At 47.1% G+C, this 23,345-nt stretch overlaps 1 protein-coding gene across 50 annotated transcripts in view; it reads right to left on the reverse strand.

The window, feature by feature from the left end:
• Positions 1 to 23,345, reverse strand: part of ANK2 (ankyrin 2) — a 701,030-nt gene that overhangs the window by 208,078 nt on the left and 469,607 nt on the right. For all 50 annotated transcript variants that reach the window (XM_073640230.1, XM_073640294.1, XM_073640221.1 and 47 more), the window contains 2 exons: positions 12,748 to 12,846; positions 12,329 to 12,427 (listed from right to left, as the gene is read on the reverse strand). In XM_073640230.1, coding sequence (XP_073496331.1) covers positions 12,329 to 12,427; positions 12,748 to 12,846 — 198 coding nt within the window. The remainder of the gene's footprint in view (positions 1 to 12,328; positions 12,428 to 12,747; positions 12,847 to 23,345) is intronic.

The raw sequence follows: 23,345 nt of genomic DNA on the forward strand, positions 1-23,345 counted from the left end.
TGGAGCAGTCCAGATGGGTGACGTGCGTAGGTAGCCCACCAGTTCCCCAGCCTGAAGAGGCAGCTGCCCACGCAGAATCCACAGAGGATGACAATGCTCCGCAGAATACTTCTCTTCTCAAACTCAAGAGGTGGTCCAGACGAGCAAGGCATAGAGGAAAACCGTTACGTCAGGTCCTGTCCTCCCAAAGACCTCCTGTTCCCCAGCTTGTAGAGGCAGCTACCCGCACAGTATCCATGAAGGTTGACCGTGTTTGTCAGGCTAAGCAGAGGCCGGAACTCAGTCATTAAATCGGATTGCGGACTTGCTGCGATTGTTTGGAACACCCTGATGGTCTTTGTCCGGTGAAGGTTGGCATCAGTGTTTCCTCTCCACAGATGACCGTGACTGTCTCTATCGCAAGTAGTGGCCTCGGTTTAATGGGAAATTTCAGGCAAAAAGCCGTGAAGAGTCGGTGTCTGATTCCCGTCTGACAACTCCATAATCTGGTTTGGGCATTGTCAGAGGAAGGACGAGCCCTACTCAGAAACAGTCAAAATATGTCTGTACAAATTAAGCTCCAGATTGGAGCATTACACATGAAGAAGATTATATTCCAGGTGCTGCCTAGTATGCCCACAGGTCGTCAAGAGCCGAGAGCTCTAGTGCCCGCTCAGGTCTGGAGATCCTGCATGGTGTTTCCTGGCGGACTACTGTGGTACAAGGGGTGTCCGGTCCCCATACCTTTAGGACAGTCAGCAATGTTTTCTTCTTTGCCAGATCTGCTAGTCGCAGACTCGCTGTGCACTGAAGTCTCCGAAGGGGTGGAAGCGGAGGTGCTGTCCCCACACAGTCTCGACGATAGTACTAATGATCTGGCTTCAGGTACCGCCCCGCCTCGTAGACATGACATCTTGGAGACCAAACTGAAGACGGTCCCGAAGCAAGGATCTTCCGTCTCTAATAAGTCTGGCAATAAGTCCATCAAGACGTTGGCTACCCCCAAGTCTCTGCATCCCCCCAACTAGGCGGAGGACTTCCAATTGTCTCTTGAATCCTCCGGGGTGCTACCTGATGTTAACAAATGGAGAGACTTTCCTACACCCTGTTCCTGGTACTTCACCCACTTCATCCAGTAAGCTTGGCAAAGAGTACATCAAGGCGGTGGTTACCCCCAAGTCTCTGCACCTCGCCAACCCGGTGGAGGATCTCCAGTTGTCCCTTGAATCCTCTGGGGTGCTACACAATATTAACAAATGGAGAGAGACTTTCCTATGTCCTGTTCCTGGTACTTTGTCCACTTCATCTGATGTTGAGGATGACTCGATGGGAGGAAGCATCCTAGTCACCAAGATGGTGAGACCTGTCTCGTTCCCTCTAGTGGACAGAAAAGGTAGTCTTCTTGAAGAGAAGTCTTGGGAGTCCATTGAGAAGGATCGGCCTCCAACTTCTCTGCAGAAAATCTTTGCGGGCTTGAAGAAGAGGGGGCGTAAAAGGGGGGGGGTACTGTAACATCCCTGGCGGTGTGCTGGCATGGCTTACCATCTCCCACCATGCAAGACCGCCAACATACCTACCAGTCCAGGCTGTGCACTATGCTCCTCTACTTGCTGTGTGCATGTCTCTTGTCTGCTGGCTTAGGGTGGCGGAGCTGGAACTTCCTGATTCTTAAAGTTACAGTGTGCGCAGTCCTAATGCGTCCCCAGCCTATTGCTGTGAGTCACTGGATATTTAAACCACCTCCACCCGGTGGGAGGTGCCTGAGCAACACTTTCTTACAGTGTGTTCTGTGCAACTGTGAGTTGCCAGGTCCTGTCCTGAATCTTGCCTGTTTCTGCCAGCCTGGGGGCTGAGTACCCAGGCCTGTAGCTGTGTCCTGCATCTATCCTGTTCAGCCACCCTGGGGGCTGTATACCCAGGCCAGTGTCCTGTACCTGAGACTTCTAGTCTGTTTCCACCACCCTGGGGGCTGAGTACCCAGGCCCGTACCTATATCTTGTTCCTGTCTGAACAGTGTCCTAGCCCCATACCTGTTAGCCTCTTTGTCCATTCCTTCTCATATTCTGCAGTGTCTGAACCAGTACCTAACTCCAACTCGTTGTCTCTGTACTTCTATTTGTGAGTTCTGTGTCCACTCGCTACTTCATAGCAAGTACCTTGTGTGAATCTGGCTCTGCTTGTTCCGCTTCCCTGCCTCTGCATCAACCTCTTGTTTTCTTGCTATCTTCCTGCGTTTTCCCGACAGTCTGTTCCTTATGAACAGAGCCCAGTCCCGCCTGGCCGAGCTCTGCGGAATTCCCGCCTGGCAGCGCTCTGCGGCATTCCCGCCTGGCTGCACTCTGCGGCATTCCTGCCCGGCTCTGCCCCACTCTGCATCTGCGGCTCTGCCCTGCTCCGCTTCCCGTCCACACTTGCGGCTCTGATCTGCTCTGCTCCACTTCCCGTCCGCACCTGCGGTTCTGCTCTGCTCCACTTCCCGTACGCACCTGCGGCTCTGCTCTGCTCCACTTCCCGTACGCACCTGCGGCTCTGCTCTGCTTCCTGTCCGCACCTGTGGCTCTGCTCCGCTTCCCGTCCGCACCTGCGGCTCTGCTCTGCCCTGCTCTGCTTCCCGTTCGCACCTGCGGCTCTGCTTCTGTATCCAAGTCTGTACTGGTCCCTATCCAGCCTGTCTACCCGCCTGTCTGTATACCAGCCGTACCCGCCAGTACCTTCCCGCCTGTATATCAGCTGTGCCCGTTAGTACCTGACTGCCTATCTACACACCAGCCGAACCTGCTTGTTCCTGCATACCCCGGTGTGGGTCAACAGCAGTGTGACCGAGGTCTGCCTTGGAGTAGCCCCTGGGTCACCTCCCTGGTCCCTCCTCGGATAGCGGAGTCGACACAGCCGCCGTGCGTCCGGGGTCGGATCTAGCGAGGCCCCTAGTCACGTCCCTCCAGGCCCAGTGGGACCACTAACCACGCTCATGCCAAACAGTCTGGGCGTGAGCGTAACATACATGCATGTTATGTAGTGTGAGTGTATTGATATACTCATCTACCACAACTGTTTCTAGTGAACAGTGCCATTCTTCTCTTGCTTCTCTGTGACATCACCAGTCTTCAGAATGGCCGGGTCACGCTGCACTCTATAAGACCCACGAGTATCTTTTACAATGAAAGCCTATGGAGAGTCAGAACGAGGCGCAATAGGCTTTCATTGAGCCTAGAATAGAATAGACTTCCGACTCATGAATACAGCATAAAAAGAGTCGGATAGTCAGAATTGCGGTGACGACACAGAAGCAGAGAAGAACAGCGCTGGACACCGGAGAAAGCGGTGGTAGGTGGGTATATTAATACACTCACATTACATGCATATACACACACATTTAATGAATAAAAAAGTTAGGGGGAGAGCTTCTTTAAAGATAGGAAGGAAAATTACATCAGTATTTCCACATCAGTTGATTTCCTGGACACACCATATTTATCTGTGAAGTCTTTTCAATTATATAAAAAACAATAAGGGTATGTGCACACGATGCAGAAATGAAGCAGAAAATTTCTGCATCATTTCTGCATCTCCCTGGCAGAAAAAACGCATGCAGATTGTGCATGCGCTTTTCCTGCAGAATACATGCGGATCCACATGCAGATTCACATGCGTTTCCGCATGCAGATTGACAAGCGCTTTCCAGGCGATTTTAGCATCACCTGGAAAGTGCTTGATAACTAGGTCACACTATATAAATCCATGCAAACAGCATGGATTTATACAGTGTGAACCGAGAGAGTGTATATACTTACCTCTGATGGCCCGCGCTGTCCTGCTCACTCCGTTCTCCCGGCTGCCGGCAACTTTGAATTGAAAGACCTGCCGACGTCAGCGTCACGTGACCCGTCACATGACTCTGACGTCACCGCAGGTCCTACAACTCACTGCAAGTGCCGGGAACCAAGCGGGAGCGCTGCGCGGGCCGACAGAAGGTAAGAATACATTTATTTTTTATTTTATTCTTCTTTTACAGCTTTTTTAATGGTACCTGGGTGTGGATGAGACTCTCCTCTCCTCCACACCCGGGTACCATCCGCACATTAGAACGCACCAATTACGCAAGTACAAATGCTGTCTTGCGGAATTGGCGCGTTCTAATGCAAGTCAATGGCGGCGAAATCGCCGCGTTTCCGCAAAATTAATTGACATGCTGCGGATTTTTGACCGCAGCGTTAACGCTGCGGAAAAATCCGCATCATGGGCACAGCACATGCGGATTTCCATTGGGGAACATTGCTGCCCTTCTACCATGCGTTTTTCATGCGTTTCCGCGGCGTTTACGCAACTGCAAAAACGCCGCGGAAACGCATGAAATACGCATCGTGTGAACACAGCCTTATTTTCTGGAATGTAAAAAATGTCACTTGAATTAACAACAAGCAGTGATATTATTCTTAAAATGTATTTATTGAGATTGAAAGATGGGCTAAAAACCTACTGGTCTCAAGACCAGCTAAACGTCTTCTTTCTTACTGCAGGGCGAATGTAACATATACACCTTTCCACCAAGTAAACATGCCATCTGCTATGTGCTTACTGAGAAGCAATGAATACGTAGCTCGTGCTGAAGGCAAATTCTGTCTCGTAGATACATGTCAGTGGAGTGAGAGCTACCATCCTCTACCTCCAGACATCACAAGAGGAGCCACTTGCTAAAGGTCATTTAGTGCAATGCTTTCAGTTTAGATATTCTCCAACTGGAAAATCCATCCATTAAATTGCTCAATAATCTGAGCACAGAATGCCCCATTTCTGAGAGCTCCCATTTTCAAAACCAATATAACCCCTTAATACAGGGGTCGACAAAGTTGTTCAGAATCTAGGAGCCAGCCAAAAAATTTAGGAGCCAGAATTTTTTTTGTTGACAAACTGTACATATAGACCCCCTCACACACGGCGTCTCCCCGGGGAGCACGGCCTTTGTATGTACTTACACAGGTAGCGGGAGATGAGAACGGGCCCCCGGCCACAGCGATCCTTCCCCCCAGGGCCGGCTCCAGGTTTTTCTGGGCCCCGGGCGAAAAAGTTTCAGTGGGCCCTTTTAACACATACACGATTCATGATGCACAGATACGGCGGAGAAATAAATATAAATATATATATATATTTATTTATTTATTACACATGGCCCAGCCTGCCCCCTCATCCTTCACATACGCAGACATATGCACACGCACACACGGTACGCAGACATATGCGCGCGCACACACGGTACGCAGACATATGCGCGCGCACACACGGTACGCAGACATATGCACGCACACACACGGTACGCAGACATATGCGCGCGCACACACGGTACGCAGACATATGCGCGCGCACACACGGTACACAGACATATGCGCGCGCACACACGGTACGCAGACATATGCACGCACACACACGGTACGCAGACATATGCACGCGCACACACGGTACGCAGACATATGCGCGCGCACACACGGTACGCAGACATATGCGCGCGCACACACGGTACGCAGACATATGCGCGCGCACACACGGTACGCAGACATATGCGCGCGCACACACGGTACGCAGACATATGCACGCGCACACACGGTATGCAGACATATGCACGCACACACACGGTACGCAGACATATGCACGCACACACACGGTACGCAGACATATGCGCGCGCACACACGGTACGCAGACATATGCGCGCGCACACACGGTACGCAGACATATGCGCGCGCACACACGGTACGCAGACATATGCGCGCGCACACACGGTACGCAGACATATGTACACATACAGACATACACATAGATAAAACAGACAAATATATATACACAGTCATATACACTGACATTCACATACATGCACTCACACAGACCCATTACTAATATTTTTAATATGGGGATTGGGGAAGCCTCACTCACCTGTCCCCGGTCCAGTGTCCTGTCCAGCAGCTCCTCGGGTATGGGGCAGTGCAGGGCCCCCGGCGTGTCCCTCCCATTCAGTCACAGGTGGTTTTAACTAGCTCTACCAGCCCATACATTGTAGGTTAAAAGCCCAAGCAGAGACATATTGTCCATACAGGCTTACAGCCCAAGAGTGGCATATCCAGTGGTAGCGTAGCGTGGTTTCCCATCATACGAAGGTGACCTTGTCGTGGTTGATGGGCACACATAAATTGGCCAAATTATGCGCAAAAAACCTTCATTTTTCAAAGTGACATTAGTCTAGATACAATATTTCTTATATTTTCATGTATGGAGTGCCGAAGTTCTTTTTGCAATTGAGATTACTCTTTTCTTCAGAGCACCCGAATAGACCAGTGAGCGACCCCTCTCTTTTTTCTATTAATCATTTTTGGGATCCCGCTCCTGGAGCATTGCAGCAGGTACGTGTTCACACTATTAGAAGTTTGACAGCCTTTTTTCTGACCATGTGTCCCTCCCATTCAGTCACAGGTGGTTTTAACTAGCTCTACCAGCCCATACATTGTAGGTTAAAAGCCCAAGCAGAGACATATTGTCCATACAGGCTTACAGCCCAAGAGTGGCATATCCAGTGGTAGCGTAGCGTAGTTTCCCATCATACGAAGGTGACCTTGTCGTGGTTGATGGGCACACATAAATTGGCCAAATTATGCGCAAAAAACCTTCATTTTTCAAAGTGACATTAGTCTAGATACAATATTTCTTATATTTTCATGTATGGAGTGCCGAAGTTCTTTTTGCAATTGAGATTACTCTTTTCTTCAGAGCACCCGAATAGACCAGTGAGCGACCCCTCTCTTTTTTCTATTAATCATTTTTGGGATCCCGCTCCTGGAGCATTGCAGCAGGTACGTGTTCACACTATTAGAAGTTTGACAGCCTTTTTTCTGACCATGTGTCCCTCCCATTCAGTCACAGGTGGTTTTAACTAGCTCTACCAGCCCATACATTGTAGGTTAAAAGCCCAAGCAGAGACATATTGTCCATACAGGCTTACAGCCCAAGAGTGGCATATCCAGTGGTAGCGTAGCATAGTTTCCCATCATACGAAGGTGACCTTGTCGTGGTTGATGGGCACACATAAATTGGCCAAATTATGCGCAAAAAACCTTAATTTTTCAAAGTGACATTAGTCTAGATACAATATTTCTTATATTTTCATGTATGGAGTGCCGAAGTTCTTTTTGCAACCCGGCGTGTCACAGACTTCATGGCCCTGGAACATCAGAGGGGCCCACTTGCGGTCGGGTCCGGGCCCCTCCCGCCCATCTGTGCAGGACCTCCGCTCCGACGGTGTTTGATTGCCGGCACTCCCCCAGACATGGCCGCGCGCTGTGCGGCTGTGTCTGCTAGTAATGACGCGGCAGGAGCGACACACAAGCACAATTAAAGGTGCAGTGCCGTCGACCCTGCCGTGTCATTACTAGCAGACACAGCCGGACAGCGCGCGGCCATGTCTGGGGGAAGTGTCGGCAATCAAGCAGCGCCTGCGTCCCTGAACAGGTGCCGAGGAAGCGGCCAGGGCCCCGACAGTGAGTGGGCGGGTGGGTGTGTGGGCCCGGCCCCGACAGTGAGTGGGCGGGTGGGTGTGTGGGCCCGGCCCCGACAGTGAGTGGGCGGGTGGGTGTGTGGGCCCGGCCCCGACAGTGTGTGGGCCCGGCCCCGACAGTGAGTGGGCGGGTGGGTGTGTGGGCCCGGCCCCGACAGTGTGTGAGCCCGGCCCCGACAGTGAGTGGGCGGGTGGGTGTGTGGGCCTGGGCCAAGACAGTGAGTGGGCGGCTGGGCCCCTCTGATTTTCCAGGGCCCCGGCACTTGCCCGGGTACGCCGGGTGCTGACGCCGGCCCTGCTTCCCCCGTAACCCAACTCTCCCTGTCCAGTCCCGGAGCATAAGGGGGGCGGAGCAAAGTGGAGAAGGCGGCCTGAGCGATACTGTCCCTGCTTCCTCCGATTGGATGACTCCGTGCAGGAGGTGGGATTGGATTGAGAGTATTTTTTTTTCTTCTCAACTCCTCAACTCCTCAAGCACCAGGCAACATTTTCTAGGCGCCAGACAACATTTTCTAGGCGCCACTGGCGACCAGGCGCCTGGGTTTGTCGAGCCCTGCCTTAATACAGTATCCCTATCTACATCAATACGCTGTAAAATGCAACCATAAAAATTTGTCCCAAATAAGATGAGAGGCCTCATCAAAACTCATGATCAATCTTAAAACACAGCATTTTAGAAAAGTAAATAAAATATCATCCTGACAAAAGTGACTTATTTGGAAAACTAAAGTCATCATACAAGTGATAACTGTGATGGCTATGTAACTTTTGATGGGATTCTAACATTATTTTCACTGTTCTGGAAATACCTATAATGGAGGTTCTTAATCAGACCCAATGAGAAGAACTTTTGCACTCACCCAAAAAAATATACCTATTGGATCACTGTGCTGGCTCTTGCCATTATTAACACAAAGCCTAACATTTCTGGATACCGTTCTGCATCAGTATCCAAGACTTGGTCCACTTGTCGTGGGTTCCGAATATAACAAAAATCACAAAGCATTGTTGGATCCAATGACAATATGCTGGTACCTAACAGATCTCTCTGACCCAATAGCCACTGGATTCCATAGTTTTGACAGGAAGAATAGAGCTGTATACAGTGTTATCCTTTCTACCAAAACTACTTCTACAGGAGGCTTCAAGAGTGAGCCTGCCAGTGTCCGTAGTCCATAGAGCCTAACCTCTTGTTATTTGGATGTAAAATGTCCGTTTGTTACATTTTCCAGCTTCTTAAAAACAATCTCATCAAAATAGCAGGCACATATAGATTACGCTAGGTTCTGTACACAAGTGACGTGGTCATCCGTTTATAAAGGACATGTCTTTCATCATTCAAATGAATGAATCCTTTACTGAATCATTTTATTTCCATTTTTGTCATCCCAAAATAGAAATAACTACCGGATATGTGAACATAGCCTGATACATTGTTGATATTGCCCTGCATATGGCCTAATTATTAGCTCAATAATTGTGGGTTGCCATGGGATAAGGTAATTTATAACTTTATGTAATAATCAAGAGCTCCAAGCCACTGATGGGTGGATGTATACAATCTCTGGAAAAGAAAAGCCAATAGCAAAAGAAAACCATTGCATCTACAGAACATGATAGAATGTGATCTCCTCCAGGATGGACAAGGATTTAAAGGGGTTTTCCCAAGAACAAAAGTTAATTTTAATCAATAGATCTTGGAATAATAATAACTACCACAATTGGATGTGATTAAATAAAATGTTCCTGTGCTGAGATAATCATATAAATGTGCCCCTGTGTACTGGGTAATGGCTGTGTCTGACCGTGCAGGAACACGGTCTGATCATACCACAGCTCCTGGGCAGGGAAGGACGCAAAAGAGTATACAGACAGGACAGCAGGGGATCACAGCTGATTCTTTAGTGAGGTAAAACATTTCCCTGCCTGTTTTTAAACAATGTTTAAAAGAATCATTTGTGATCCCTGTAATGCTGTAATGTCTGTATACTCTTTTCCTTCCTCCCCTGCCCAGGAGCTGTGGTATGATCAGACCATGTTCCTGCACGGTCAGACACAGCCATTACCCAGTACACAGGGGCACATTTATATGATTATCTCAGCACAGGAACATTTTATTTACACACATTCAATTGGGGAACTTATTATTATTCCAAGATCTATTGATTAAAATGAAGTTTTGTTCATGGAAAAACCCTAGTAAGATTAAAGGAGCTGTCTCATAATCAACATATATCTACAAGTTAGGTGATAACTGTATGATCACTGTGAGGCAGAATGGGGACCCCGATGTCCCCTCTGTACTGTATATGAAGCGTTAGTGAGCATGTACAATCACCTCTCCTATAGACAGTTGTTAATGGGCAGTGGTCACAAATGTTCACTATTGCTTCTTTCACACAGGGGACTTTGGGCCCCCTCTTCTCATGGTCATGGAGGTCACAGCAGCCAGACTACCAGCAATAATACATTTACCTATCCAGTGGACAGGTGATAAATGTTACTTATGGGACGGACAATCCTTTAAGCTCTACTACAAGTCACTAAAGCCCCCACATTAAAATAATGCCAGCCGAACCTGATGCTATCAACATTCTACTGTGTATGGGGGCCAAGAACAATTGATTTTCAAGGGAGTTAAGGGTCTGGCATCTCCAGATTTATACTGCCAATCTTTTTGTTGTCCCAGTGATAAGCCTGTGGCTTTCTCATAGAGTACACAGGAGCGCTCGGCTGAACGAATGCTCATGTGGAGAGAGCCGGCTGAGAGGGCTGCGGCCAAACGACAGCATTCTAATGTGTTTGGCGGGCTTAAGCCAGCGAAATGTGTAACTACAGATACCTGGATGATAATTCTATCTACAGTGGGTACGGAAAGTATTCAGCCCCCTTTAAATTTTTCACTCTTTGTTTCATTGCAGCCATTTGTTAAATTCTAAAAAGTTCATTTTTTTCTCATTAAAGTATACTCTGCACCCCATCTTGACTGAAAATAAAAACAGAAAAGTAGAAATTTTTGAAAATTCATTAAAAAAGAAAAACTGAAATATCACATGGTCATAAGTATTCAGACCCTTTGCTCAGTACTGAGTAGAAGCACCCTTTTGATTTAGTACAGCCATGAGTCTTCTTGGGAATGATGCAACAAGTTTTTCACACCTGGATTTGAGGATCCTCTGCCATTCTTCCTTGCAGATCCTCTCCAGTTCCGTCAGGTTGGATGGTGAATGTTGGTGGACAGCTATTTTCAGGTCTCTCCAGAGATGCTCAATTGGGTTTACGTCAGGGCTCTGGCTGGGCCAGTCAAGAATGGTCACAGAGTTGTTCTGAAGCCACTCCTTTGTCATTTTAGCTGCGTGCTTACGGTCATTGTCTTGTTGGAAGGTGAACCTTCAGCCAAGTCTGAGGTCCAGAGCACTCTGGAAGAGGTTTTCATCCAGGATATATCTTTACTTGGCCACATTCATGTTTCCTTCAATTCCAACCAGTCATCCTGTCCCTGCAGCTGAAAAACACCCCCATAGCCTGATGCTGCCGCCACCATGTTTCACTGTTGGGATTGTATTGGGCAGGTGATGAGCAGTGCCTGGTTTTCTCCACACATACCGCTTAGAATTATCACCAAAAAGTTCTATTTTCGTCTCATCAGACCAGAGAATCTTATTTCTCATAGTCTGGGAGTCCTTCATGTGTTTTTGAGCAAACTCTATGCGGGCTTTCATATGTCTTGCAATGAGGAGAGGCTTCCGTCGGGACATTCTGCCATAAAGGCCCAACTGGTGGAGGGCTGCAGTTGACTTTATGGAACTTGCTCCCATCTCCCTACTGCATATCTGGAGCTCAGCCACAGTGATCTTGAGGTTTTTCTTTACTTCTCTTACCAAGGATCTTCTCCCATGATTGCTCAGTTTGGCTGGACGGCCAGATCTAGGAAGACTTCTGGTGGTCCGAAACTTCTTCCATTTAAGGATAATGGAGGCCACTGTGCTCTTAGGAACCTTGAGTAATGCAGAAATTATTTTATAACCTTGGCCAGATCAGTGCCTTGCCACAATTCTGTCTCTGAGCTCCTTGGGCAGTTCCTTTGAGCTCATGATTCTCATTTGGTCTGACATGCACTGTGAGCTATGAGGTCTTATATAGACAGGTGTGTGCCTTTCCAAATCAAGTCCTATCAGTTTAATTAAACACAGCTGGACTCCAATGAAGGAGTAGAACCATCTCAAGGAGGATCACAAGGAAATGGACAGCATGTGACTTAAATATGAGTGTCTGAGCAAAGGGTCTGAATACTTATGACCATGTGATATTTCAGTTTTTCTTTTTTAATAAATGTGCAAAAATGTCTACATTTCTGTTTTTTTCAGTCAAGATGGGGTGCAGAGTGTACTTTAATGAGAAAAAAAAGGTCTGAATACTTTCCGTACCCACTGTATATCCATCCCATTCTTCTATAATGTGTTATCCTGGAAAGCTTTGAAAAAGAAATACACACATAAGAATGAAGAAAACATGTTATCTTTCTAATGTGTAAATGGTCAGCACAGGTTCTGGTTGTTCTGTAAGGGATGGGCTGGTATTCCTGGCAGCTTCACCCATGGAGTGAGCTATGAACAGCAAGTGAGAAAAAACAATATTGAGTTACCTATGTAGTAAGCACAATTAAAGTAATGGTTTTCATAGAGCATTGTCAATGTTTTAGAGATTGGTTTTCAGTAATAAAATTCTACATATTCTGTATAATGATTTCTTAACCAGTGCCACACATGCTCAGAATTACACCGGGGTTACTGAATCATATTGCTTTACAATACCTGGGACTGGGCATTAATATTGGCTCCTTGCTTGATGAGAGTCTTGACGACGTCTAACTGTCCAGCAAGTGATGCAATGTGCAGTGCCGTATTCCCTTTCTGAAAGAGAATACAGAAAAACGAAAGCAACATCACTATTACTCTTTATTACAATGTATCTTACTCTCCTCCTTTTATATTTCCTGCACTATCAGCTTATTCTATATCTAGCTACGTTCAACATTGAGTTATTTCTATCCATTGCTTCCCCTTTCTTACTGTCACCAGTCTTCACGTACGTGGTGCAGAGAGGACTCCATGCCAATATGATGTAGCTTGTAAGTAGCGGGACATTTACACTCCTCTACAAGAAATAACTGTATTCTAGCTCCGTCCTTTACAGCAGGATATTAGTGTATTATATACCAGACTGTTCGTACCTTGGTTGCAGAGTCCACTGAAGATCCTCTTTCCAGGAGCTCTTCCACAAGATACAGATGACCCTCTTTGGCAGCGAGGTGTAAAGCATTGAGTCCATTCTGTAACAGGATAAAACACGTGACTACACAAAGAAAAATACATTTTTACGGAAGTATGTGATGGAGATGCAATCATAAGGGAGACACGATCTATCACACTGTGCATTGGCGTATTATATAACAAGATATCTTCATTATGTCTTTCTGTCTCACTTATGGATGAAGCACCACGAAAAACGTTCCGAATCTCTAGGAGTTTGTAAACACAATAGGCTGAAGCCGTAACTACCAACATCTGAAGATTTAGGTTTTGTTAAGGCCCCGTCACACTTAGCGACGCTACAGCGATCCCGACAACGATACGACCTGTCAGGGATCGTTGCTGCGTCGTTATGTGATCGCTGGTGAGCTGTCAAACAGGCAGGCTCACCAGCGATCAGGGGAGCAGCGACATCGTGGAAAGAATTGTTCCACGATGTCCTGCTCCCGTTACCAGCCTGCTGAAGCAGGAGCAGGCTGGTAACCATGATAAACAGCGGGTTACTAGGGGCACACGTGCACTTAGTAACCCGCTGTTTATCATGGTTACCACTCTGCTACGGTGACCGTGAGGTTACCGCTCACCATAGCAGGCTGGTAACCATGATAAACAGCGGGTTACTAGGGGCACACGCACACCTAGTAACCCGCTGATTATCATGGTTACGAGCCTGCTATGGTGAGCGGTAACCTCCCGCTCTCCGTAGCAGAGTGGTAATCATGATAAACAGCAGGTTACTAAGTGCGTGTGTGCCCCTAGTAACCCGCTGTTTATCATGGTTACCAGCCTGATCGCTGGTCCCGCACAGCGATGTGTGCTGACCATCGGGAGGGCAAAGACCAAAAAAAGGTCCAGGACATTTTGCAGCAGGGGCCTGATCGCTGCAAAGTGTCACACATAACGACATCGCAGGTGAAGTTGCTGTTGCGTCACAAAACTTGTGACTCAGCAGCGATCTCGCTAGCGATCTCGCTTAGTGTGACCGGTGCTTATGACTTCTTTTAAGGCAGGGCTTATCAGGAGATGGCTTGTGTTTGCCAAAGGGAAAGAAAAAAACACAAAGATTCATTAAGACTGGTGTTTTGTGGGCTAGTCCTACTGAAGGAAGCGATGGAGTGAGATGCACCTAATTTATGAAAAGGAGTGCCTCTCTTTAATTAATTTGCTGTACCAATCAACTGCCATGCACCACCACCAGAAGTGTACGCCAGCCAGGGGCCGTTGTCATTTACCCCACTTTTGTAAATCATGATGAATTTGTTGGCATGGCCACACCTCGTCTCACCCCAGCTCCGTCCACATTTCAAAAAATTGACAGAGCTGACAGGGACTGGTGTAAAATGCCAAGGCTCCGATTCATCAAGGCCAGCGATGATGAGAGAGTCAAATGCTCATGATTCATGAAGAGGTGCATGCCTCCGTGCGCAACGCCAGAAATCTTACTCCAGTCCCTGACTGGATGGAGATTTTTGGAGTAGAGAAAGACACGGCTTATCATGAATTAGATAAGCTGTTGCATTAGGCACCCGCCGTGCCCCTGTTCCACAACAGCTCTGCTCATTTTGGCAGACCTGGGAGAAACTGTCATGAAAACACCAAAACTAGTAAAGCTTTTGCACAATTCCAAGTTGCACAGAAATTTGGCAACTTTTCAAAGCAATTTATGCTGGAATTGATTAATCGGGGCATAGAGGTCTCTAAATTTTGTTAACAATGTTAAATTGTACAAAAAATATTTCAAGCAGTTTTACACTAGAATTCATCTAACTTACACCTAATTAATAAACTAAAACGGCATATATGAGATATTTCTTCTTCTACATTCTTTTTTTTTCATTATTTGCCAAACATGGGGTTTTATGTTCTCAGCTGTATATATGGCACTGCTACCAAAGAGTTTGAGCTACTAGGTGTACGGTTGTGATAGCACAGGCTTAGGGGCTGAGCCCACTTCTAGCTGGTGTCAGTTGTGTATTGCAGCTGGCACTGTCCTGCAATGGTATCACCTATCCCAGCCACTTACCCCCTGAAATGCAGCCGGTCAATAGTGATTAGAGCATCTACGTAGTGTCCTAGAAAGAGGGCTGTGCCTGTCTCCCGATCAAGAGGAGCCGATAAGTAGCTAAAGCAGAGTGGGGACTAACAATAGCAGAGCCCAAGCTCAAGTTCTCACAATGAGTATTTGGTGAGTTTTTGACATGCAGATTTTTTTTAGCATTTCTGCACCAATTAGCTAAATTAGGCTATTTGCGTTTTTTTCATTGAGTTTTTGAGTGTGTTTTTTTTACATGTGTTTTTACCACTGGGGAATCACAGACAGGAGGAGAAGACCCCTTGTACAGTCCATCCCCTGTACCCCAAAATCTAATTAGCAGGAAATTTGAAATGGTGATTAGAGAAGAACAACAAAACGGATTTCTTCACTAAAGCTATCAATGAAATTAGTGTTACAGCCTTGTTTTTACATGACAAAATCGTTCCGGAAAGTTCCCTTTAACTCCCTTTAACTCATCAGAGTTAAAGCTGTAAAAAAAATTGGAAGAACTGAGGTTTTCTTTATTCTAACTCCAAATAAAAGTAAGTCAAAAGTTGGAAACATGAAAAAATCTAAGGCTCTTAAAATATGGAAACACAAATACAAATGACCTTTTTAAAAAGTTTTTCATTGGGCAAAAGGAAAAAATGACTCATCCAGCTATGGCTCTCAGAGGGGAGGGATAAAAAAAACAGCCTCAAGTAAATGATAACCTTTCAGACTTAGTTGGCGTGAACAAATAGCTGAGGATACATTCAGATGGATGTATTTTTGATCATTGTCCATGTTCACAACAGACTGCACACGGACCGCACACTGACCAATGCAAGTCAATGTGCGGTTTACACATGGACCGCTGTCAGTCAATACTTATTTCGGGAGTATAGCTAAACTCACATAGTAATTGTCACTATACTAGCTGCAGTTATAAGATGATTCTCCTGTGTATTAAGGAGCAGCTGTGGGAGGAAAATGCTGGGTATAACGAAAAGTCAAACTTTTCTCTTAGGGCTCATTTAGATGTTTATTTTTCACATACGAATTGTATACATGTTTTTCACAGATAGAACTTGTACAGTTTATGGGGCTGTTCACGTCAGATCCACACAAAATAGTGAAGATTTATCCGATATTGATCCAAATATTAGATCAAAATTGGCACTGCAAATCTATGGGTCCGTGACAAATATCAGACAGCACTTGGATGCTGAGTACTGTCTGTCTGATTTTTTTGTTTACTCATCTGAGAAAAAACTTATAAAGCTCGGGTGACACTGCAATGAAACTCTGAACAAAATCACTGATCAGATTAGGATTATTTTGTATGTGACAAAAATGGACATCTCATAGGGCAACACGGTGGCTCAGTGGTTAGCACAGTTACTTTGCAGTGCTGGGGTCCTGGGTTCAAATCCCACCAAGGACAACATCTGCAAGGAGTTTGTATGTTCTCCCCGTGTTTGCGTGGGTTTCCTCCAGGTTCTCCAGTTTCCTCCCACACTCCAAAGATATACTGATGGGGAATGTAGATTGTGAACCCCAATGGGGACTGTGATCATAATGTCTGCAAAGCGCTGTGGCATTAATGGCGCTATATAAGTGAGTAACATCAATAATGATACCTTTTTGTGTAGTAGCTGCTGGCTCTTTGTACATGCAATCAGAGACTTGGATCAATCCCTTACGTCTGTCTTCTCTAGTTACAAACAACTGTATTCTCCTCTTTGTATATTATTAATTGAAAACAAACAAATATAAAAAATCGTACCAGACCCCTGGCTGAAGGTGAGGGAATTTTGCCTTATTTTGAAAACTCATTAGAATACTGTCACGGGTGTGTCGCCACGAAGATCGTCACGATTACACAGCCTGACTTCTCGCAGCTGACTTTTTGGTGCTTTGTGTTTTCGGCAGTGAGGGAGTTAATTCTCTCTCTCTGTGTGCTAGACGAGGTCCTGCCTCGCCCAGCTGCAATCAATGCTGCTGTAGTGAGTCTCCTTCAAATGCCTGCTGGTCTGTTTGGGAAGTGTCGGTGAAAGCATTTCATACAGACTTACAGAGCGGATCGTGGTATTTGGAGTTTCTGAGATAAGTGTATTTGGAGTGGTTTTTCCCTTCCTCGCTTTATCATTTATCTCCTTTCCCGTTGGTGTTCCCTCTGTTGTAGTTGTGTAGTTTTTGTATGCAAGGTGGTTTTGGTTTTTCCCTTGTACTGTCTTGTTCGTCTAAGTACTGTGTGTGGGCATATTATTACTTGTCCTCTTTTGTTGTGATCGGGGTCCTTCTCAGGACTAGATTACTTAGGTGCAGGGATCCTCAGGAGGTAGGGGTTACGCTGGCGGCCTGGACCTCTGTACCTTTAACAGTACCTCCAGGTTGAGGGATTAGTCAGGGCCCCAGCTTAGGGTCAGCTTAGGCCCCCTACCTCCAGTATACAGAGACAGCGTGACTTTTTCACCGACCACTTAGTTTTTCTCCAGCTACCATGGATCCAGTAGCCGGTCTAGCTCGGCAGTTGCAGAGTTTGTCCATGGAGCTGGCGGACGTTAGGTCCAAGGTTTTGCATCCTCAGGAGCAAGCCGGACCAGAACCTAAAGTAGCTCTCCCTGACAGGTTCACTGGGGGGCGGGACAAGTTTTTTGTTTTCCGGGAGGCATGCAAATTGTACTTTCGGCTGCGGCCTCGGTCATCGGGGAGTGAAGAACAAAGGGTGGGAATTGTCATCTCGCTCCTACAAGGGGACCCACAATCTTGGGCGTTCTCTCTTCCCCCGGGCTCCCCGGCTCTCCAGTCAGTGGATAGGTTTTTCGCTGCTCTGGGACTCGTATATGATGACCCAGATCGGATCTCCCTTGCTGAGTCTAAGTTACGTAGGATCCAGCAGGGAGATCGTTCGGCGGAGGAATTCTGTTCGGAGTTCCGTAGGTGGGCCACGGACACCCAGTGGAATGACCCGGCTCTTAGGAGCCAGTTTTGTCAAGGTTTATCCGACAAATTACAGGATGTGTTGGCACAGTATGACTCTCCCGCGTCACTGGAAGCCGCTATGGCCCTGGCTATTCGCGTTGACAGACGGCTTCGGGAGAGGTGCGGGATAACTCGACCCCCTGTGATGACTCCACCTCCTACAAGGTCCCCTCATATGGTGGTTCCCCTGGTCAGTCCAGAGGAGCCTATGCAATTAGGAGGGACATCATTTCGGGGGAGGGGACCGGTGGTGTGCCATAAGACAGGAAGGTGTTTCTTCTGCGGGAGAAAGGGACATTTTATTGGGGGGTGTCCATCCCGTCCCTTGCAGAGTGAAGAGTCGTCGGAAAACTGTTGATCCCAGGTTGTGTGGTGGACGGCAATCTGGGAGTAGGTATTTCGTCCCTAGGTTCGTCTCAGTTTCTCGTACCGGCGGAGGTGGTGGTGGGTACGAGAACTGAGAGGATATCTGTTCTTCTGGATAGTGGGGCCGGGGCTAATCTGGTTGATGCTCGGTTTGCCCGGGTTCAAGGTATGCGATTGAGTGAGTTGGCTAAACCCATCCCCATATTCTCGATCGATGCCAGGCCTCTCGGTCAGGGAAGTTTTTTGCAAGCTGTGCATGACGTAAAACTTCAAGTGGGGGCGATACATAAAGAACTGTTGTCTTGCTACGTGTTGGAGGGTCTTCCCACTCCTATAGTGTTGGGCCTTCCTTGGTTAACTAACCATAACCCGGTTATTAATTGGCAAACCAGAGAGATAAGCCAATGGAGTAAATTCTGTAATAAAAACTGCATGAACACAGTCATCGGTGCGGTTACTCCTTGGGTCTTACCTCCATTTCTGGCGGACTTTGAGGATGTATTCTCGGAGAAAGGGTGTCAGGAACTACCTCCTCATCGCGAGTATGACTGTTCTGTAAAACTGCTCCCTGAGGCCAAGTTACCTAAAGCTAGGTTGTATAACCTTTCTGGTCCTGAGAGGCAGGCCATGAAGGATTATATTTCAGAAAGTCTGGCTAAGGGGCATATTAGACCTTCATCTTCACCGGTGGCTGCGGGGTTCTTCTTTGTTAAGAAGAAAGATGGAGGCCTACGCCCTTGCCTGGATTTCCGTGAACTTAATCGGATTACGGTCCGAGATCCGTATCCACTCCCACTTATTCCCGATCTCTTTAATCAGATCGTGGGCGCCAAATGGTTCTCTAAGTTGGATCTCAGGGGGGCGTACAATCTGATTAGGATGAAGGAGGGGGATGAGTGGAAGACGGCGTTTAACACTCCGGAGGGGCATTATGAGAACCTTGTCATGCCATTCGGTCTGACTAATGCCCCGGCGGTGTTCCAACACTTTGTTAATGACATTTTTCGCCGCCTGGTGGGACAGTTTGTTGTCATATATCTGGATGATATCTTAATTTACTCGCCGGATCTGGTGTCTCATCAGGAGCACGTTAGGCAGGTGTTACAGATCTTGCGGGATAATAAACTGTATGCCAAATGGGAAAAGTGTGTGTTCGCCGTACAGGAACTCCAGTTTTTAGGCTTCCTGGTTTCAGCGTCCGGTTTTCGTATGGACCCTGGGAAAGTGCGGGCAGTTCTTGAGTGGGATCGGCCAGAGAATCTTAAGGCACTACAACGTTTCCTGGGGTTTGCTAATTATTACCGGAAGTTCATTCGTAATTTCTCGTCCATGGTTAAGCCTCTCACAGACATGACTAAAAAGGGGACGGATTTTTCTAGGTGGTCTGACAAGGCTTGTCAAGCATTCTCCTGCTTGAAAAAATGTTTTGCCTCGGCACCCATACTCATTCAACCTGATGCGTCACAGCCATTCATTGTAGAGGTAGACGCTTCTGAGGTAGGGGTGGGAGCAGTATTGTCACAAGGTTCGTCCCCTGGTAAGTGGCATCCGTGCGCCTTTTTCTCTAAAAAAAATTGTCGTCCGCTGAGAGGAATTACGATGTCGGCAATAGGGAACTCTTGGCCATTAAGTTAGCTTTTGAGGAGTGGCGCCATTTCTTGGAGGGGGCAGTCCATCCGGTCACCGTCATCACCGATCACAAGAACCTGCTATATCTGGAGTCCGCGAAACGTCTGAATCCCAGACAAGCTAGGTGGTCATTGTTTTTTACCAGGTTTAATTTTGTCGTTACATATCGTCCTGGGTCAAAAAATGTAAAGGCGGATGCCTTATCTCGCAGTTTCCCTGGGGCCGGGAATACGGACGACCCGATTCCTATCCTTCAGGAGGGGGTGGTGGTTTCGGCAGTATGCTCTGAGCTGGAGGAGGAGGTATTGGAGGCTCAGGGGGACGCCCCTGTTGGACCTCCGGGGAGACTGTTTGTTTCAGATCAGTTGCGACAAAAGGTGATCGAGGCACACCATAACTCAGTTTTGGCAGGACACCCGGGGAGTAAAGCAACTGTGGATCTCCTCTCGCGTCGGTTTTGGTGGCCTAACTTACATAAGGAGGTGGTAACTTTTGTCGCGTCCTGTGGGGTTTGTGCGCGCTCTAAGACCTCACATACCCGTCCGTCTGGGGCCCTCTTACCTTTGAAGATCCCGGAGCGTCCTTGGACTCATCTGTCTATGGACTTTATTACGGACCTCCCTCCGTCTTCGGGTAAAACGGTCATACTCGTTGTAGTGGACAGGTTCAGCAAGATGGCACATTTTATCGCTCTTCCAGCTCTCCCTAATGCTAAAACTCTTGCGCAGGTGTTCATTGGGGAGATTGTGAGGCTTCACGGGGTACCCTCCGATGTGGTGTCTGATCGGGGGTCTCAGTTTGTGTCCAAGTTCTGGAAGGCGTTTTGTGCACGGCGGGGGATGCATTTGTCATTCTCATCGGCTTTTCACCCTCAGACCAATGGTCAGACGGAACGTATGAACCAGAGCTTGGAGACATATCTCCGGTGTTTTGTGTCAGAGAACCAGGAGGACTGGGCTTCTTTCTTACCTCTGGCAGAGTTTGCTCTTAATAATAGGCGGAGCGAGTCCACTGGTAAGTCCCCGTGTTTTGGGGCATATGGTTTTCACCCCCAGTTTTGTACTTTCAGTAGGGGGGGGCTCTTCGGGGGTTCCTGAGGAGGAACGATTTTCCTCATCACTCGCTTCAGTATGGAGAGGGGTGCTGAAGAATCTGAATACTATGGGGAACCGATACAAACGTATGGCTGATAGGAGGAGAGTGTCTGGTCCGGACCTAAGTGTGAACGATCGGGTATGGTTGTCTACCAGGAATATTAAACTTAAGGTTCCCTCCTGGAAACTGGGTCCCAGGTTCATCGGGCCGTACAGAATCAGTTCTATTATTAATCCGGTGGCATTCCGTCTTGACCTCCCCCCTACGTTTAAAATTCACAACGTGTTCCACAGATCGTTGCTTAAGAGGTATGTGGCGCCGGTGGTACCGTCACCTTTACCTCCCCCTCCAGTGGTGGTCAATGGTAACTTGGAGTTCCAGGTATCAAGGGTCATCGATTCACGTTTTAATCGCCGGTCCCTTCAGTACCTGGTTCATTGGAAAGGGTATGGTCCTGAGGAGAGGATGTGGGTTTCTGCGTCGGATATTAACTCAGACCGATTAGTTCGGGCCTTCCACACGACTCACCCGGATAAACCTGGCCCTGAGGGTCCGGAGGCCCCTCGTAGAAGGGGGGGTACTGTCACGGGTGTGTCGCCACGAAGATCGTCACGATTACACAGCCTGACTTCTCGCAGCTGACTTTTTGGTGCTTTGTGTTTTCGGCAGTGAGGGAGTTAATTCTCTCTCTCTCTGTGCTAGACGAGGTCCTGCCTCGCCCAGCTGCAATCAATGCTGCTGTAGTGAGTCTCCTTCAAATGCCTGCTGGTCTGTTTGGGAAGTGTCGGTGAAAGCATTTCATACAGACTTACAGAGCGGATCGTGGTATTTGGAGTTTCTGAGATAAGTGTATTTGGAGTGGTTTTTCCCTTCCTCGCTTTATCATTTATCTCCTTTCCCGTTGGTGTTCCCTCTGTTGTAGTTGTGTAGTTTTTGTATGCAAGGTGGTTTTGGTTTATCCCTTGTACTGTCTTGTTCGTCTAAGTACTGTGTGTGGGCATATTATTACTTGTCCTCTTTTGTTGTGATCGGGGTCCTTCTCAGGACTAGATTACTTAGGTGCAGGGATCCTCAGGAGGTAGGGGTTACGCTGGTGGCCTGGACCTCTGTACCTTTAACAGTACCTCCAGGTTGAGGGATTAGTCAGGGCCCCAGCTTAGGGTCAGCTTAGGCCCCCTACCTCCAGTATACAGAGACAGCGTGACAAATACACTACCCAAGTAATTCAATGGGACCATGAATACTGCAAATTGATTCTCTCCCTCCCAATCCTGGACAGATCTGAGCACACAGCTCCATTTCACCATTTAGGCCTCATTCAAAAGCCTGTGTTTCTTCTTGCACGCAAAAAAATAGTACAAGTGTCATCAGTGTTTTAAATACGAGTTTCAGTGTGTCAGCATTTAGCATCGGTGTTTCCAAGTATGATACAGTGAAGGGAATAATTATTTGATCCCTTGCTGTTTATGTAATTTTGCCCACTGACAAAGACATGAACAGTCTATAATTTTAAGGGTAGGTTAATTTTAACATTGAGAGATAGAATAGCCAAAAAAATCAAGAAAATCACATTGTATAAATTACATAAATTTATTTGCATTTTGCAGTGAGTTCCAAAAGACCAGTTAGACACTCTTAATCAACTCGTTACCTGCATTAAAGACAGCAGTCTTACATAGTCACCTGTATAAAAGACTCCTGTCCACAGACTCAATTAATCAGTCAGACTCTAACCTCTACAACATGGGCAAGACCAAAGAGCTTTCTAAGGATGTCAGGGACAAGATCATAGACCTGCACAAAGCTGGAATGGGCTACAAAACCATAAGAAAGATGATGGGTGAAGAGGAGACAAGTGTTGGTGCAATAGCAAGAAAATGGAAGAAATACAAAATGACTGTCAATCGACATCGATCTGGGGCACCATGCAAAATCTCATCTCGTGGGGTATCCTTGATCATGAGGAAGGTGAGAGATCAGCCTAAAACTACACAGGCGGAACTTGTTAATGATCTCCAGGCAGCTGGGACCACAATCACCAAGAAAACCATTGGTAACACATTACGCCTTAAAGGTCCCCCTGCTCAAGAAGGCACATGTGCAGGCCCATCTGAAGTTTGCCAATGAACACCTGGATGATTTTGTGAGTTATTGAGAGAAAGTGCTGTGGTCAAATGAGAGAAAAACTGATCTCTTTGGCATTAACTCAACTCGCCATGTTTGGAAGAAGGGAAATGCTGCCTATGACCCAAAGAACACCGTCCCCACTGTCAAGCATGGAGGTGGAAACATTATGTTTTGGGGTGTTTCTCTGCTAAGGGCACAGGACTACTTCACGGCATCAATGGGAGAATGGATGGAGCCATGTACAGTAAAATCCTGAGTGACAACCTCCTTCCCTTCGCCAGGACATTAAAAATGGGTTGT

This window comes from Phyllobates terribilis, unplaced genomic scaffold (genome assembly GCF_046119375.1).
Source record: "Phyllobates terribilis strain yellow unplaced genomic scaffold, ASM4611937v1 Scaffold_1__5_contigs__length_1240528914, whole genome shotgun sequence".
NCBI lineage: Eukaryota > Metazoa > Chordata > Amphibia > Anura > Dendrobatidae > Phyllobates > Phyllobates terribilis.